The sequence below is a fragment of the Natrix helvetica genome (genome assembly GCF_964273705.1).
Source record: "Natrix helvetica genome assembly, chromosome: 7".
In the NCBI taxonomy this organism is placed as follows: Eukaryota; Metazoa; Chordata; class Lepidosauria; order Squamata; family Natricidae; genus Natrix; species Natrix helvetica.
Window position 1 is genome coordinate 64207679 of NC_138558.1, and position 16116 is coordinate 64223794.

At 41.8% G+C, this 16116-nt stretch overlaps 1 protein-coding gene across 2 annotated transcripts in view; it reads left to right on the forward strand.

Moving 5' to 3' along the window:
- The window catches only part of KDR (kinase insert domain receptor), a 76489-nt gene that overhangs the window by 5173 nt on the left and 55200 nt on the right, over positions 1–16116 (forward strand). For both annotated transcript variants that reach the window (XR_014175871.1, XM_081959287.1), the window contains exons 2-4: positions 9444–9534; positions 12467–12663; positions 15151–15272. Coding sequence is in view for 1 of the 2 variants with exons in the window: in XM_081959287.1 (XP_081815413.1) it covers positions 9444–9534; positions 12467–12663; positions 15151–15272 (410 nt within the window). In the remaining variant the exon portion in view is untranslated. The remainder of the gene's footprint in view (positions 1–9443; positions 9535–12466; positions 12664–15150; positions 15273–16116) is intronic.

The following is a 16116-nucleotide window of genomic DNA, read 5'->3' on the forward strand; positions in this document are numbered from 1 at the left end:
TAGATGATAGACAGACAGACAGACAGACAGATAGAGATAGTACTATTATCCAGTTTCTATAACTCATAGGTAACACTAGAAAGTTGTCAACTTTTGATCTTGCAGAAGCAAAATTATAATCTTTTGTTCGGAAAGACGGTGAACATTTCTGATAATTGGATTTATGAACACCACATGCCATGGGAGGTACAAGGGGCATGTAACAATGTTTGTACTACTCTCTCAACCTCTGTTTTTGAGGAGGCACACTTATGTTTGCAAAAGAAAAGATTAATATACTCCATAGTAGTTGGGGTGCCAAGTGAAGTCAAGGAAAGGATCCCTTAGGTCAGGGGTGTCCAAACTTGGGAACTTTAAGACTTGTGGACTTCAACTCCCAGAATTCCCCAGCCAGAACTCCCCAAAGTTCCCAAGTTTGGACACCCCTGCCTTAGGTGAAATAAATAGGAGATTAGAGATCTAGGCAGGAAGAATAGATGGGGGCAGGGTTAGTCAGAGGTGGTATTTACCGGTTCTCCAAACTACTTAAAATTTCCGCTACTGGTTCTCCAGAACTGGTCAGAACCTGCTGAATACCATTTCTGATAATAATCCTCATCATCATAATACTAACAATTATCATATTGTTTACATCTCTATCTCAACATATTTTCTACTCTTCTTCAATCTCCTTTTATTTCCAGCTTCCATTTTTATGCTCTAACCATTGATAAAATAATTCCCATATCATATAATATTCAGTTTGTTCTTTCTCCTTAATTGCCAGCGTTGATCTGTTCATTTCTGCACATTCTAATATTTTCAACATTCATAGTCTTCACTTCCAATTAAAGAAAGGCCAATATCATAAGCAACCAGTCATTAAAATCAAAGTGAAATTTGGATCATGCCACAGGCAAAAAGGAGCAAAGGTCTTAGCTGTATCTAGTTGTCAGTTGTCAGCACTATTTTCGTATTTGGGGAGATGTGTAGGTAAAGAGAATGAAAAAAATAGCATAGGAAAGGATGAATGATCCATCAGGCACTTTTTTTTTTTTGGACTACTTGATTCTTTCTATCACAGACAGGTTATTAATTTGCCAAGGTGGTATTCTGCCAGTTTGCACCAGTTCGGGTAAACTGGTAGTGGTGGTAGTGTGAGGCTCCGCCCAACCACACACCCTGACATCATCATGGACCTGCGCATGCACAGAAGGTTCTGTGCATGCCCAGGGGTGCACACTCCAGCTACCAAACCGGTAGCAAAGATACGAGGATTTCATGCCCACTAATTGGTCTTATATAAATAGCTACAATAAACTCAATCAACCAATCAACATTTATTGATATCAACATATTTTTGCGTGTGTATATATTTGTGTGGGTGTATGTGTGGGTATAGGTATGTTATTGTCAATTCAGGATAAAGAAAGAGTGGAATTGTATGGAAATAGCAAAACTTTGATGCTGCCAAGAATGTGAAGGACTAAACATTGTTTCAAGTGCTTTCTATGCATTGTGTAGCAAGCATTGTGTAGGAAAGATACGCTTTGTTAGCTTGGTAGGTAGAGACTCAAAATGTATTTGGAGTCATTCAGACCACGGTTGTTCCAACGGTGCATTTTTCAAGAGGCAACTGGACTTTCATTGTTCTTCCTTGAAGATGTTTCGCTTCTCATCCAAGAAGCTTCTTCACTTCTTGGATAAGAAGCGAAATATCTTCAAGGAAAAGCAAAGAAAATCCAGTTGCCTCTTGAAAAATGCACCGTTGGGGTAGAGACTCAATGAATGCTTGTGTAGGGTTTCCCTGCCTAAGCAGGGGGTTGGACTAGAAGACCTCCAAGGTCCCTTCCAACTCTGTTGTTCTGTTTCCTGTTTCCTAATTTTCTCGACATGAATAATGGAGAATGTAGGCTTCTTTGTTTATTACTAGACTAAAGCCCCACCAAAAATCCACTTGTAATGACAGACAATTCTGTTAAAATTCTACCGCCAGATAAATATATAGAGATGGCATCTGCACTTGAGCCCCATTAAAATCAATCAGATCAAATCGTTACTACGGTCATAAAACAGAGTAGTGAAATCAATAAGACATGCACAGGTTCATGTATAGCAGGGGTGTCCAAACTTGGGAACTTTAAGACTTGTGGACTTCAACTCCCAGAATTCCCCAGCCAGCACACCAGGAGTTGAAGTCCACAAGTCTTAAAGTTCCCAAGTTTGGACACCCCTGATGTATAGGAATGGCTGATAATTACTTATGATGGATTCTTAGTGGGATTTGGACTGATGCATAAATATGTTGAGTTCATTGGGGCTTGTTAGGGAACATGCGTGTCTTGGACGGTAGATTGACATAAAGAAAAGCCAAGAATATTCAGCACAGGATAGATTATTTTAAATTACTCTATGTGTTTCAAATAGCCCAGAAACTCTCGAAGAAGAAATATGTCTCTTGGGGCATTTAATAATAAATGATTGGATGTTTGCTTCCAAAGAACATTTGTGACAGGAATCCATTTAGCACGAGTGGAAATGATGCTTATGGTAATTCCAGAATTAAACCTTTGCCTGAAAAACAAATTGAAACCTTTTGTAACTCTTTTCAACTTAAGTAAAATGTTGGAAAGAAATTACACAATGGTGCTTAGGAATCTCTTTGAGTCAGCAAGATAACTTCTCAAAAAATGGATTGGAATGTGACCAACTTTTAAATTGGTCATAAGTGACCATTAGCCATGGGGGGGAAATATCCAGAACATTTTCTCCCAGAGCTTCCCTATAGAAAAGGAAATTGTACAGTAGCTCAGGGTGCTGCAAAATATTTTTTTATTGATAAATTTTATTAATATTCTGTTGTTTACATTTGTTAGTGCATAATAAACATCATGTTGTCTGGATATTTAATTTGCTTAACAACACAGATCGACTCCTTTTTTCCAACCACTGCTAAAATAAGTTCCATGTTTGATAATATTATGTGCCTTCTTTCTGTTTAGTCTTCAATGTAAGTCTATCCATTTCTGCACAATCTAATATTTTCCTAATTATCTCTTCGTCTCATGGTGTTTCTTCCTTTTTCCAATATTGCGCGAATATAATCCTCGCTGCTGTTAAGACATGCAATATTAAATATAGACTTTGCTTATCAAGTTTTTCTGGTATTATGCCTAATAAAAACAGTTCAGGTTTAAAATCTATATGTTTCCCTATCATCTTTTCTTTCCACCTGTGTATTTTTGCCCATTTTCTTTGCTCTTAACACAGGTCCATCGCATATGATAAAATGTGCCTGTTTTTGGTTACATTTCCAACGTTTGCTGCCAAATATTCTTAACCCCATGCCCTCCTTCTGCCAGGTCATTGACTTGAGTGGAGCTCATGTTTTTTTTTATAAAACGTTTTTTATTTTTATTTTTATTCTCTTACATACAGTTACAGGTATACATTCACATAGTTATTATTCTTGTTTATCTTTATCACTTTTACATATTTATTTTTCCATATAAAAGGTTAAAATATACATTCTGGGTTGCTTTGCTTACCATCCCATAAACCTATTTTATGTTATTACCCCCCTATTTTCCCTTCTTTTCGCCCTCCCTCCCTTCTCTACTTCCTTCCTTCCTCCTCTCCTTTCCCTTTTCCTCTTCCCTTTCCTCTCCCCTACTCCTCTCTTCCCCCTCCCACCCTCTCTCCTTCTCTTTCTATCCCTTCCATCCTTCCTCTCCTTTCCTCTTTCTTCCTTCTCTCCCCTTTCCTCTCTTCTCCTCTCTTCCTTTCCTTTTCTGTTGTGGTTATCTCTTTTCAACTCTCAACTGGTGTATTTTTGGGGTGATAGTCAGCCAAACCCGGTTACAATTTTATGCTTATCCTTTCTGATTCTCTTTTCTTCGCTATCATGTCCTAACTATTCCCCCCCCCTCTCTATGTCACATTTTTAAACATATACTTGTATCTTAATACTTTCTGGCACTCATGTTGAAGAGAAAAAATTCCTGAGCCATATTGGGCAAGCCTTTTTTATGGACTTGCCAACATGGTTTTCTTTAGAACAATACAAAACTGATTGGCCATTGCTTTTCTCTGATTTTTTTTTAATTCTCTAGTCAAGCCTTGGAAATTGAAATGTTTCAGTGATCTCCCATTCCATCCCAACTGGGTTTGGCTCTATATAGGTTTTCGAACAGATTTGTTTGCTTATATGCTATGAGTTACCTGGACTCCACTCAAAACTGAGTGATCAGTTGAACCAAACACTTACGATCTTTCTTTGCTGTTGAGCAGTCTGCAAACTCTTCACAGATCTGGGCAAGGCTGTTTTTGCACCACTTAAAATATCTTTATACCAACAAACTTCATTGTGAGCCTCATAATTCTAGACACTTGGGTGACAAAAAAGGAAATACAATAGGAACAACAGAACTAGGTCAAAACTCCTCTTATTGTCATCCGCAACAGCAACGGTAGCCAAGAAAGTTTCATGAAACTGCTAACGGACACATAACCAACCCAGGCAGTAGCATCTGTCTGTGTCTCTGAGAGAATAACTTGATAACAAAGTCTAAAAATGTCAGTTGATACGGTTTCCTTCATTATGAAATGTCTTCAAAATAAAGGAAATAAAAAAGCGATCACTCCGAATGAATTTATTTCAGAACACAATCATTACAGTGTTGTAATGGGATGTGGGAAAATTGTCTCTCTTTAAGTCTGAAGAGAAGAGTCTCTTCTTGAACGCTTCAGGTGATGAAGCTCCCACAACATCTGAAGTCAACTTCTGTTCAATTGTTTGATTGTTCTCACTATCAGAACATTTCTCCTTATATCCAGGTTGAATCTCTCCTTGATCAGTTTCCACTCATTATCTGGCCTTCGGGTGCTTTGGATAATTGCTTGACCCCCTCCTCTCTGTGGCAACCCCTCAACTATTGGAAGACTGCTATCATGTCTCCCCTGGTCCTTCTCATCACTAGATTAGCCATGCCCAGTTCCTGCAACTGTTCATCGTATGCTTTAGCCTCCAGTCCCCTCATCATCTTGGTTGCTCTTCTCTGCACTTTTTCTAGAGTCTCAACATCTTTTTTACAGTGTGATGACCAAAGCTGGATGCAATATTCTAGGTGTGGTCTTACTAAGGCTTTATGGATTGGTATTAGTACTATACATGATCTTGATTGTATGTTAATGCAATGTAGGATTGCATTGGCTTTTTTGGCTGCTGCTGCACACAGTTGGCTCATATTTAATTGGTTTTCCACTAAGACTCCAAGATCCCTCTTACTGCTATGTGATGGATAGGTGGTGGATGGAGGAGTATGATGCCAGGCTCTGCTCTTTTGCATGTGCATTGGCATCAAACCAACAAGGCAAATGGGGTGGGTCTTGCATTGTGATGCTCTCTTTTTAACTAACCCCCATGCACCCTCTGGGAAATGCTTCTGTAGAGCATATTCCCTTTTCTTAAGTTACTGTATTTTTCGAAGTATAAGTAGCACCTTTTTCCCTCAAAAAAGAGGCTGAAAATCTGGGTGCATCTTATACATTGAATACAGCATTTTTTGCCTCCCAAAACCCTGCCCCTTCACCAAAATGGCTGTGCATAGCTTTTAGGAGGCTTTCAGAGAGCTCCTGGGAGCTGGGGAGGGCAGAAATCTTTGCTCAATTTTGCCACCTTGCCCCCAAGAGCATTCTACAAGCCTCCTAAAGGCTATCCATGCACCCCTTTTTTTAAAAAAATGGGCCATTTTTGGGAGGTTTGCAGAGTGCAAAAACTTTAAAAAAAAACTTTGCCTCTTCAAAACTTTGGTGGGTCTTATACTCCGGTGCGTCCTATACTCCGAAAAATATGGTAAATAGAAAAGACAAAGACGAGACAAAGAAAAACCACATCAGACATTGTAAAAGAAGGAAAAACAACAACTAAAACTCAAAAGCACAACTATGCGTCTAAAGTTGCACAGTGAACATTTGAATGAAAAAAGAATAAATGTTTTGGTAGTAGAGTCTTTATTGTCATTGTACAAAATAAGTGCAATTAAATTGGTTATACCAGGGGTGTCCAAACTTGGGAACTTTAAGACTTGTGGACTTCAACTCCCAGAATTCCCCAGCCAGCATGGCTGGCTGGGGAATTCCCGGGAGTTGAAGTCCACAAGTCTTAAAGTTCCCAGGTTTGGACACCCCTGGGTTATACTGATCCATAGTGATCCAATTGTTTCATGCTTTCTTGCAAAGTTCTTTCATTCCAGACTAGCTGCTTTCATTTCAATAGCCCGACCTTAGACGGACACGTTATTTGGGAGCCTTTCCAAGCAAATTTAATTAATTTGATCAGGGAGCAATTATGCTTTTCTGTTTCAACGACGGGGACATTTAAGTCACGCCTGAGAAAAATGAGATCATTATTAAAACCGAGTTCACCACATTTCAATGCGCATATCCTTTCGCTGGACCTTGAAGTTAGGAGTGCAACCAAACAGGAACTCCACCCCAGCCGTATGAATTGTAGAGTTGAGTTGCTAGTGCCTGAACATCTGCCCATTCTTCCTGTTATGATAGCACTCATGAATTTCAGTCTGATGTTTCATGCTTCACAATTTAACCCTTTCAATGGACGAATCGGCTTTTTCCCTTGGATGCTATTAGTTGGAGGTTTGGCCTGGTTCGGCTGACTAGGTAGTAACTTGGCCTGTCACGCTCACGAACAGGTTCTATCAGGGGCACCAGGGGTGGGTTCCTGCCAGTTCTAACCTCTTCTATAGAAGAGGTTCCACAAATGTACAGTGCCGTTTAGAACCGGTTCCAGCTCCCTCCCCACCGCCCATCTGCCCATCATCAAGATGAAGAGCGAGAGGAGGAATTCTGGGAGTTGAAGTCCACAAGTCTTAAAGCTGTCAACTTTGAACACCCCTGGGTTTTTTTTTCTAAAGGGTTAGGGGTGCAAGGATCTTGTAACTTGACAGCTTTAAGACTTGCACACTTCAATGCCAGAGTTCCTGAGCCAAAATGACTGGAGGAGGAATTCTGGGAGTTGAAGTCCACAAGTCTTAAAGCTGTCAAGTTTAAACACCCCTGGGTTTTTTTTTCTAAAGGGTTAGGGATGCAAAGGTCTTGTAACTTGACAGCTTTAAGACTTGCGTGCTTCAAATGCCAGAGTTTCTGAGCCAACATTTTAGTTGCTAAGCAAGAGCGTTGTTAAGTTTCACCACATTTTACAAGTTGGCCACACCCACCCAGTCACATGACTGCCAAGCTACTCCAACCCGGTCACATGGCCAGCAAGCCACTGCCACAGAGCAGGGCACACCTACAGAAGAGGTTCTAAAAATTTTTGAAACCCACCACTGGGTGGCACCTATGGTGGTGCCATTTGTATTTTGTTTCTGCGCATGCTCAGAAGCATTTTTCAGTGCTGCGCATGCACGCATAGCACACATCAAGCGCACACGTGTGGGGCGCGTCCCTGAGCAAGCTGGTTGTGGCAGAAGTCAGAACCCATCCCTGGTTAGCATCCTCCTAAATCTATTTGCTGGCTTAAATTAGACAACAGGTTAGGTAGAGAAATTAGTTTATTAAGAATAATCCATAACAGTTTCCCGTGCCTTCAGATTTTTGATTGCAATCCATTGCTGCAGTAAAAAAGCAAGAAACCCACCCCCACCCCAGCTTTCTAGGGCACTTTCCCAAACCTATGAATGTTGTTTGCAGTTTTGTAATTTTGAAAGATGCATTCATTAAAAGCAGGGGTCGGCAAACTTAAACACTCAAGGAGCCATTTAGACCCGTTTCCCACAGAAAAGAAAACACCGGGAGCAACAAAATCGTAACCGGAAACCGTTCAATTCTGGAGCTGACCGGAAGTTCAGTTCCCCCACCAGAGTCTCCTCCTAGTACGTTGTACTTTTTCCTCTACCTGTCATAACCGAAAGCCCTATCAATTGTGGAGACAACTGGAAAACCCTCTCCTTGCCATAGAGTCTTCTCCTGGTGCACTGTGCTTCTCTCTCTCCCCCCCCCATCTGAAGCTCCTCTCAAAATTGTGGCGCCGACCGGTGACGGAGCCGCAGTAGAGGGAGGAAAGAGCCACATGTGGCTCCAGAGCCGCAGTTGGCTGACCCCTGATTAAAAGCATGCAGTCTAAGAGATATAAGTATGGGAGTATGTGTGTGTGTGTGTATAATCAATTTTTAAATACATAAAAAATAATAAAACAAAGAGAAAAAGAGAGAAAAGAAAAAAAAGCATGCAAAAATAAAAGATTAAAAAAGAAACAGAAAAAAGGTGTTTCCAATTTCCTTTGCAAAGTTATCTCTTACTCTATGGTTACAAAAAAGCTTCCTTTTTTTCTATTTTTTAAATCACGGGAATCACAAATCATAAGTGCATTGATTTCTGTTTCATTGAAAAAGAGATTTCTAGCCGTACATGTATATACAGGTTTTTTCTCTAAGTAAAGAAGTTAATTTAATCATCATTCCAAGTTATATCATCTTCATTTGCCATTTGCCCCAGGGTGGGTTGTATTAAATCTTTCCACTTTTGAGCATATAATAATCTCATGACTTTTTCTAGATGCCTCTCCATTAATCCCAAGGGGAAAAAAAACTCTGGTTTCAATTGTGCTTTAGGTTATAAACAAGGAATTGCTATAGTTTAATCCATATCTTAGTTGAGGGCATGTTTCTCAACCTTTGGTAATTTTAAGATGCACAGACTTAAACTCCCAGAATTACTCAAGCCAGCATGATGGGTTGGGGAATTCTGAGAGTTAAAACACTGGTCTAGATTGCCGGTTAAAACGCTAAAAATAAAACTCAAAATTAATTGTATCCTACTGTTACGTATTTTCCCATCATTTGGAGTCCATGGAATTTTATGTATTCAATTACTGATAAGTGTGTGTGTGTATGGCAAATCTAGACAGCAGACTAAAAAGCAGAGGCATCACCCTGCCAACAAAAGTGCGTATAGTCAAGGCTGTGGTTTTCCCAGTTGCAATGGATGGCTGTGAAAGTTGGACCATAAGAAAGGCTGAGCGCCAAAGAATGGAGACCTTTGAACTCTGGTGCTGGAGAAGATTCCTGTGAGTCCCTTGGACTGTAAGGCGATCAAACCGGTCAGTCCTAGAGGAGATCAACCCTGACTGCTCTTTAGAAGGCCAGATCCTGAAGATGAAACTCAAATACTTTGGCCACCTAATAAGAAGGAAGGACTCACTGGAGAAGAGCCTGATGCTAGGAAAGATTGAGGGCAAAAGAAGAAGGGGACGACAGAAAATAATGTGGCTGGATAGAGTCACTGAAGCAGTAGGCATAAGCTTAAATGGACTCCAGAGGATGGTAGAGGACAGGAAGGCCTGGAGGAATGTTGTCCATAGGGTTGTGATGGGTCGGACACGACTTCACAACTAACAACAACTAACTAACTAACAACAATTTATATATATTTGTATTTTACAGGTTCATCTAGTTCTTCGGATCCACCATCTCTTAGTATCCAAAAACATATGATTACAATAGCTGCAAATGATACGTTACAAATTACTTGCAGGTAAGGAAAGAGGGTGATTATTCTTGGTTTTTAATGTATTGTCTTAAATTCCTTCCATGATGCATGTCTATCTTGAGGATGTGAACACACATATAAAATAGTTACATAGAGAATAAAAAGAAAGAATTTTATTATGCCCCAGCCATTTTTTTCTGTAGAGAAGTACAATTAGGGTAAAGAAATTAGGCGCAGGATTTGGTGACTATTATTTGCTGAAGTTCTGGACCAGTGATGGCGAACCTTTTTCTCCTTGGGTGCCAAAAGCACAAGAGTGCTCGCTATCGGCGTGCCCACCCCATAACAATGCCCCCCCTGCAGCATGTCCCCTGCGCATGTGCATGTGACCTCCCCCCGCTGCCCTGCACATGCACGCATGGCTTTCTAGGAGCCTGGGGAGGGCAAAAACGGCCTCCCCAGTCCCCCGAGACGAGAAATTGCCCATTTTCCGACTTCCAGTTTCTATGTTGGTCCGTTTTTCGCCCTCAAGAGGATTCAGGGAAGCCTTCTGAAGCCTCCGGAGAGCGAAAAACGGCCAAAAATGAAGGCAGAAATCAGCTGGCCAGCAAGCACATGCATGCTGCAGCTGACAGGGCAACGCCTCCCGTGCCCTAAAAAATGGCTCCGTGTGCCACCTGTGGCACGAGTGCCATAGGTTTGCCATCATGGTTCTAGACGGTTCATCCAATTCTCCCTCCCTCTAGCATCCGATGGTTATGGCATGATCAGAGTGACAGCTGGTTGCCAATTTAGGAAATTTGGCCTCTTATTTGCCAGCCTCATCCACAATTTGTAACAATTTCCCATCCAATTAGGGACTGATCATTAGCTTGTGTTTAGCATAAGTGCTGCTAATATTGAATATATCCAAGCTGGCACCCTATAAGTTTAGATATCTGTGTTTACCATCTCTTGTTCGAGTGCTAGCCTTCTTTCCTGCTGTGCATATAAAGGGAGGAGTCACTCTTTTTATTTTTGGAATATTGTTTAGCACATCCTTTTATGTGGGCTTCCTGTGTAAATAGTGCAAACATCGGCGGCGGCATCCAAGGATACGAATGGTGCCTTCTACTTTTCATAAAAAACAACAACGACAATGAGCTCATGTGAGGGAAAGGCTGAAGAACCTCATTGGTAGACCTTTCTCCCTTATTGAAGAGAATCGTCAAGTGGCAGATGATCTGAATGTGTCCTTCTGTAGGTTTGAGAGGAGATCACCACCATCTGCCACTGCCTCCCCCATCTCAGATACACCAACAGTAGAGGGAGGGAGCTGTGGGGAGGCAAGGGAGAACCCAAAAGCGATCTTCATGCCGTCCTAAGCCACGAACCTGGGAATGGAATCAGGGATGGGCTCCTGAGGGTTCGCAGGGGTTCAGGAGAACCTCTAGCTAAGATTCAGTGCAGTTTGGAGAGCCCCCAATCCCACTCCTGGCTGGCCCTGCCCACCCCACCCTTCCCAGGCATCTCCACACACCCTGTCTTGGATGCAGGTAAGTGCAGGGCGCGCACAGAGGCTTGGGAAGAGCGAAAAACGGGGCTACGGTAAGTTCGGGAAGGGCGTCTGGAGCCCGGGGAGGCCATTTTCGCCCTCCCAGAGGCTCAACGAAAGCCTCTGGAACTCGGGGAGGACTAAAACGGCCCCGCCTGCTGTGGTGCAGGAGGCCGGCTAGGCCACGCCCACCATGGCCACACCCAGCCAGCAACCGGGCAGAGAACCCCTTGCTAAGAATGTCAAAGCCCACCCCTGAATGGAATGCAATGCCTATCCATCTATCCAACCGTTCCAGGGACAGTTAACAAAACATCTTCTTCAAATATAACTGGACAGTGGGGAGATAACAGAGCGGTGGGAGGGAAAAGGGAAAGTTAAGTAGGGACTCTCCACACACAAACTTTTAGATTTGGCTTTGCAGCTGTAACCGCTTGGCTTTTAGTAAAAGTAACCTTTTTGCTACCGAAAAGAGTTGAGAGTCTTTCTTTCCTAAAATACCAACCTGGGCAAGGTGTGACTATACAGATAAAATAATGTCCCAAAGGCAACTGGACTTCCTTTGTTTTTCTTTGAAGACGTTTCGCTTCTCATCCAAGAAGCATCTTTTGCTCTGAGTGGATGGTGGGGAATGGAAGGATTTGTACTCCTTGCGGACGGCTGGCCATTTGCATCCTTTCAGTGTCAGTTGAGGCCACTTGGGAGTTTTATCTGTGTCCTCAGGGTCACCTGAGTAGTGCAAATGGGTGTGGACACAGATGAACCTTCAAGTGGCCTCAACGGACTCTCTAAAAAGAATGAAAATGACCAGATGTCTGCAAGGAGCATAAAGAAGCTTCTTGGATGAGAAGTGTCTTCGTCTTCAAAAGGAAAAACCAGAAAGTCCAGTTGCCTCTTGAAAAAAGCGCCTGTGGGACAACCATGACCTGAATGACTGAGAATCTCCATGGGTGAATCTAGGGAAAATTACATCTAGTACCTGAGCAATTAACACAGGCACCCTTTGGGCAGTGGTGGGTTCTGGGCGGTATGGCCCGGTACGGCCGTAAAGGAAGTAACCAGGAGAACTGGTGCCACCCGCCCACCCGCGTTCCATGGCCGTTTAATAACGCGACCAGCCCATTGTACACATGTGCACAGCATGCAGCACCTCCGTGACCTCTGTCGGGCAGCTGGGTGTCGCAGGGCAGTGTTGTCCGCAAGCGCATGCAGCGTGCATACCCATCTAGGACACCTGGCTCCCTGCACTGGGGTCCGGAACCCACCACTGCCCTCGAGGCTGTGTGTTCTCTCCATTGCTCTTGAAATGAATGAAAACCACTGTATTTATCGCAATTGCCTTCTGGTGGCGTTGACAGTGTTGATACAGACTATTAATGGAGAATGCCATAGGGCCTTCAAATATTCTTAAGTAGCTTATGGATTTCACTTTTTACTCCCCAGTGGTGAGAGGGCTTTGGATTGGCTTCTGCCTAGCAACCAAACCAGCATTGAAAACCGAGTCGTGCTGAGTGAGTGCGCCAGCAGCGCCTATTGTAAGATGCTCACCCTGACGGAAGCAATAGGCAATGACACCGGGTCCTACAAGTGTTTTTACCAAGACAACCACACCTCATCAAGTGTTTATGTTTATGTACAAGGTAGGTGCATATTGGGATAGTGCAATTTTTTCTGTCTAATGGGAACATGGTTTACTGTTGCATAAGGTGAAGCACATTGGATTAGAACAGAAATTCCTCTGATCCATCCTCTTGATGCCACCATGCCGGCTTACTAGCAATCAGTGCCTCCTCATTTGCGTTCTCCAGCAACTCGTGCAAAGAGGCAAGTGTGCTTCAAGTTCTGAAAATACCTAATTTTTCTAACAAATTTCCACTGATGGTTTCTCCTGAACCAATTGATCTAATACACAATTGATCTAATACACTACACAAATCGGTGGATGTCACAATCACATTTACTAGCATTGACCACATTTACTTCTGGATGCCATGAAGGAGAGTGTTCTTTTATTTCCTTATTTGTTTTATAACAAGCTGGCAGAAATAGCCAACACACCAGAAGATAGACTCAAGGTCAAGATAGATCTTGACAGATTTAAACACTGGGCCCTATCTAACAAAATTAAATTCCATGGGGAGAAAAGTAAGATTCTACACTTAGGCAAGAAAAGCCAAATGTACAGGAACAGATTCGGTGAAACTTGGCTCAATAGCAGTAACTGTGAGAGGGATTGTGGAGTCCTAGTGGACAATCACGTAAATCTGAGCCAGAAGTGTGTGGCAGCAGCTAAAAAAGTCGATGCAGTCCTAGGCTGCATTAATAGAGGGATAGACTCAAGATCACCTGCAGTATTAGTACCGCTTTATAATGCCTTGGTAAGGCCACACCTGGAATACTGCATCCAGTTCTGGTCGCCACAATGTAAAAAAGATGTGGAGACTCTGGAAAGAGTGCAGAGAAGAGCAACAGAGATTACCAGGGGGCTGAAAGCTAAAACATATGAAGAACGATTGCGGGAATTAAGTATATTTAGTCTAATGAAAAGAAGGATCAGAGGTGACATGATAGCAGTGTTCCAATATTTGAGAGGCTACCACAAAGGAGGGGTGGGGTTTTCAATCTATGAACCTTTCAATCAAAGCACCATAAGGCAAGACAAGAAACAATGGATGGAAACTAACCAAGGAGAGAAGCAACCTAGAACTAAGGAGATATTTCCAATAGTGAGAACAATTAACCAGTGGAATGTTTTGTCTTCAGAAGTTGTGAGTGTCCATCACTGGAGGCTTTTAAGGAGCCCGGACAGCCACTTGTTGGGAATGGTATAGATTAGAATCTCCTGCTTGAGCAGGGGGTTGGACTAGAAGACCTCCAAGGTCCCTTCCAACTCTGATGATGTTCTATGTTCTATGTGTCTTGAATTCCCATCTATTGATTGGGTTCCACTAATATGAGAGAAAGCAAAAATAATCTGATGCATTTTTTTTCAGTGTTCTTCTTTATCCTTTTCCAAATTTAAAAAGCGCCCAAATGTTGCAATTATTCCGAAACAGGAAGTTTTGACAGCTTCCCCCCCCCCCCTGCACATTCTTCTGCTTTGGAATATATATCTTTTGGGGAAATGAAGCAATCAGAATAGGCACACTGTGTTCCAAATGAAGTGGCATTATGGATTATTCCAGGCAGCTCTACTTTCAGTTTCCCCCCCTAATCATGAAATTAATTGGGCTATAAGAAAGTGAATTAAAAGGCCCATGGGATTTTTTTTTACATCTGTTACCTTTTAAGAAAAAAGACACTTTGCTACGGTTGCTTTTATGTTTTTGCAATACTCAGCACCAGCAAGAATGCAGCATAGTCATAGTTCTGCAGAATATGATGGTGTAAAAACACGTATAATGCCTGGCATTCGATCTGTAGTCAATTACCAGGCTATTTGGAATTCTTGCTGGTTTGATGTTATATTACTAAAACAGGTGCTGAATGTTTCAACATGCTGTTGGACTAGAGAAGTTCTGGGTAGTAAAATAGAAATAGCAACAGCATTTTGACTTTTATACCGCTCCTTAGGGCTTCCTAGCACCCTCTGAGCGGTTTTCAACATCAGCCTAGGGAGCTGACAGCAGAGTCAGACAGTGAGGAGGTTAGGGAGGAACATGGGCCAGTCCTGGAGTCTGGGGAAGGCTTGGACGAGGGCTCTGCGTTGGAGGCAGAGAGGGGGCCAGGGCCATCTGGGAGTTATGTGCTGCCTCTGTAGCCTCCGGAGTCTGACATCAATGAGGCAGAGGAACAGGGGGAGCCTGTTCCCAGTGTGCGCATGCGCAGAGCTGCCAGAAGGCAAGAACAGCTAAGACAAAAGGGGCGACTCAGGAGTAAGGCTTGGAGATGATTGGCCCCTCCCATAAGGCATAAAAGAGGAGCAAGCGGACATGAGCTTTTGCAGGAAGCAACTTTGTTCGTTCTGGTCGGTTCAAATTCTAAGAAGCTCCGTTTGACTCTGTGCTCTATTTGGCCTTGCAAAACTATTTGGAATTAGATCTCTGGCAGCGTTGTTCGTTCTGGACGGTTTAAACTCAAGTTCTGTTTTGAGTTCAATGATATTTAGAATTTTCTATATTCTTCAGATTACAGATCTCCATTTGTGATGTCAGCCAGCGAGCCTGGAGCTGTGTATATAACAGGAAACAAAACCGTAGTGATTCCATGTCTCGGATCCTCATCAAACCTGAACGTGTCACTCCATTCAGTAAGGCAAACAATCATAATTCATTTTGCCAGTGATTCTAGCACTTTTTATACATACATACATACATACATACATACATACATACATACATACTAATTCCGTCTTCAATTAATTCTGGGTACAAATATCTTTGTAAAATGATAATCAAAATTTACAACAATATTCATTACATTATCATTAATTCTATAATATTAAAATAATAATATTAAACATAATAATCATAATATTTGCTTCTCTTTCTTAACATATCTTCTTTATCGCACTAATCTTTTTCTTTTGTTACCCTGTTTCTAACTTCCATTTTTGTTATCTAACCATTGATAAAAAATAAATCCCGTGTCATATAATATTCAGTTTGTTCTTTTTCCTTAATTGCTAGTGTTACTCTATTCATTTCTGCATGTTCTAATATTTTCCCAATCACATTCCATCTGTGGGCATCTTCACTTTTCCAATTTGGGCAGATAAAATTCTAGCTGCAGTTAATATATGAATAAGTAAATATGCATTCCCCTTACTATATTTTTTGGGTAAAATCTCCAACAAAAGAATATTCCTGGCTTTAAATCAATATGCTGATTTATCATTTTTTCCCGCCACGTGTGTATTTTTGTGCAATATTTTTGATTCTAGCTCTTTTTTGTGTTCATGTTGACAACGCACATTTTACATTTGAGGCACATGGCCTGATAAAACAGCACTGTGTAAAAAATTGTAAATAGACAGGAGGAATTAGGTTGTGAAAGATACTTCCATAATTTACTAGATTCAAGGTGCATAACCTACAGTCCAGTGGTGGGATACAATTTTTTTTACAACTAGTTCTGTGGGCGGAGTTTGTTGG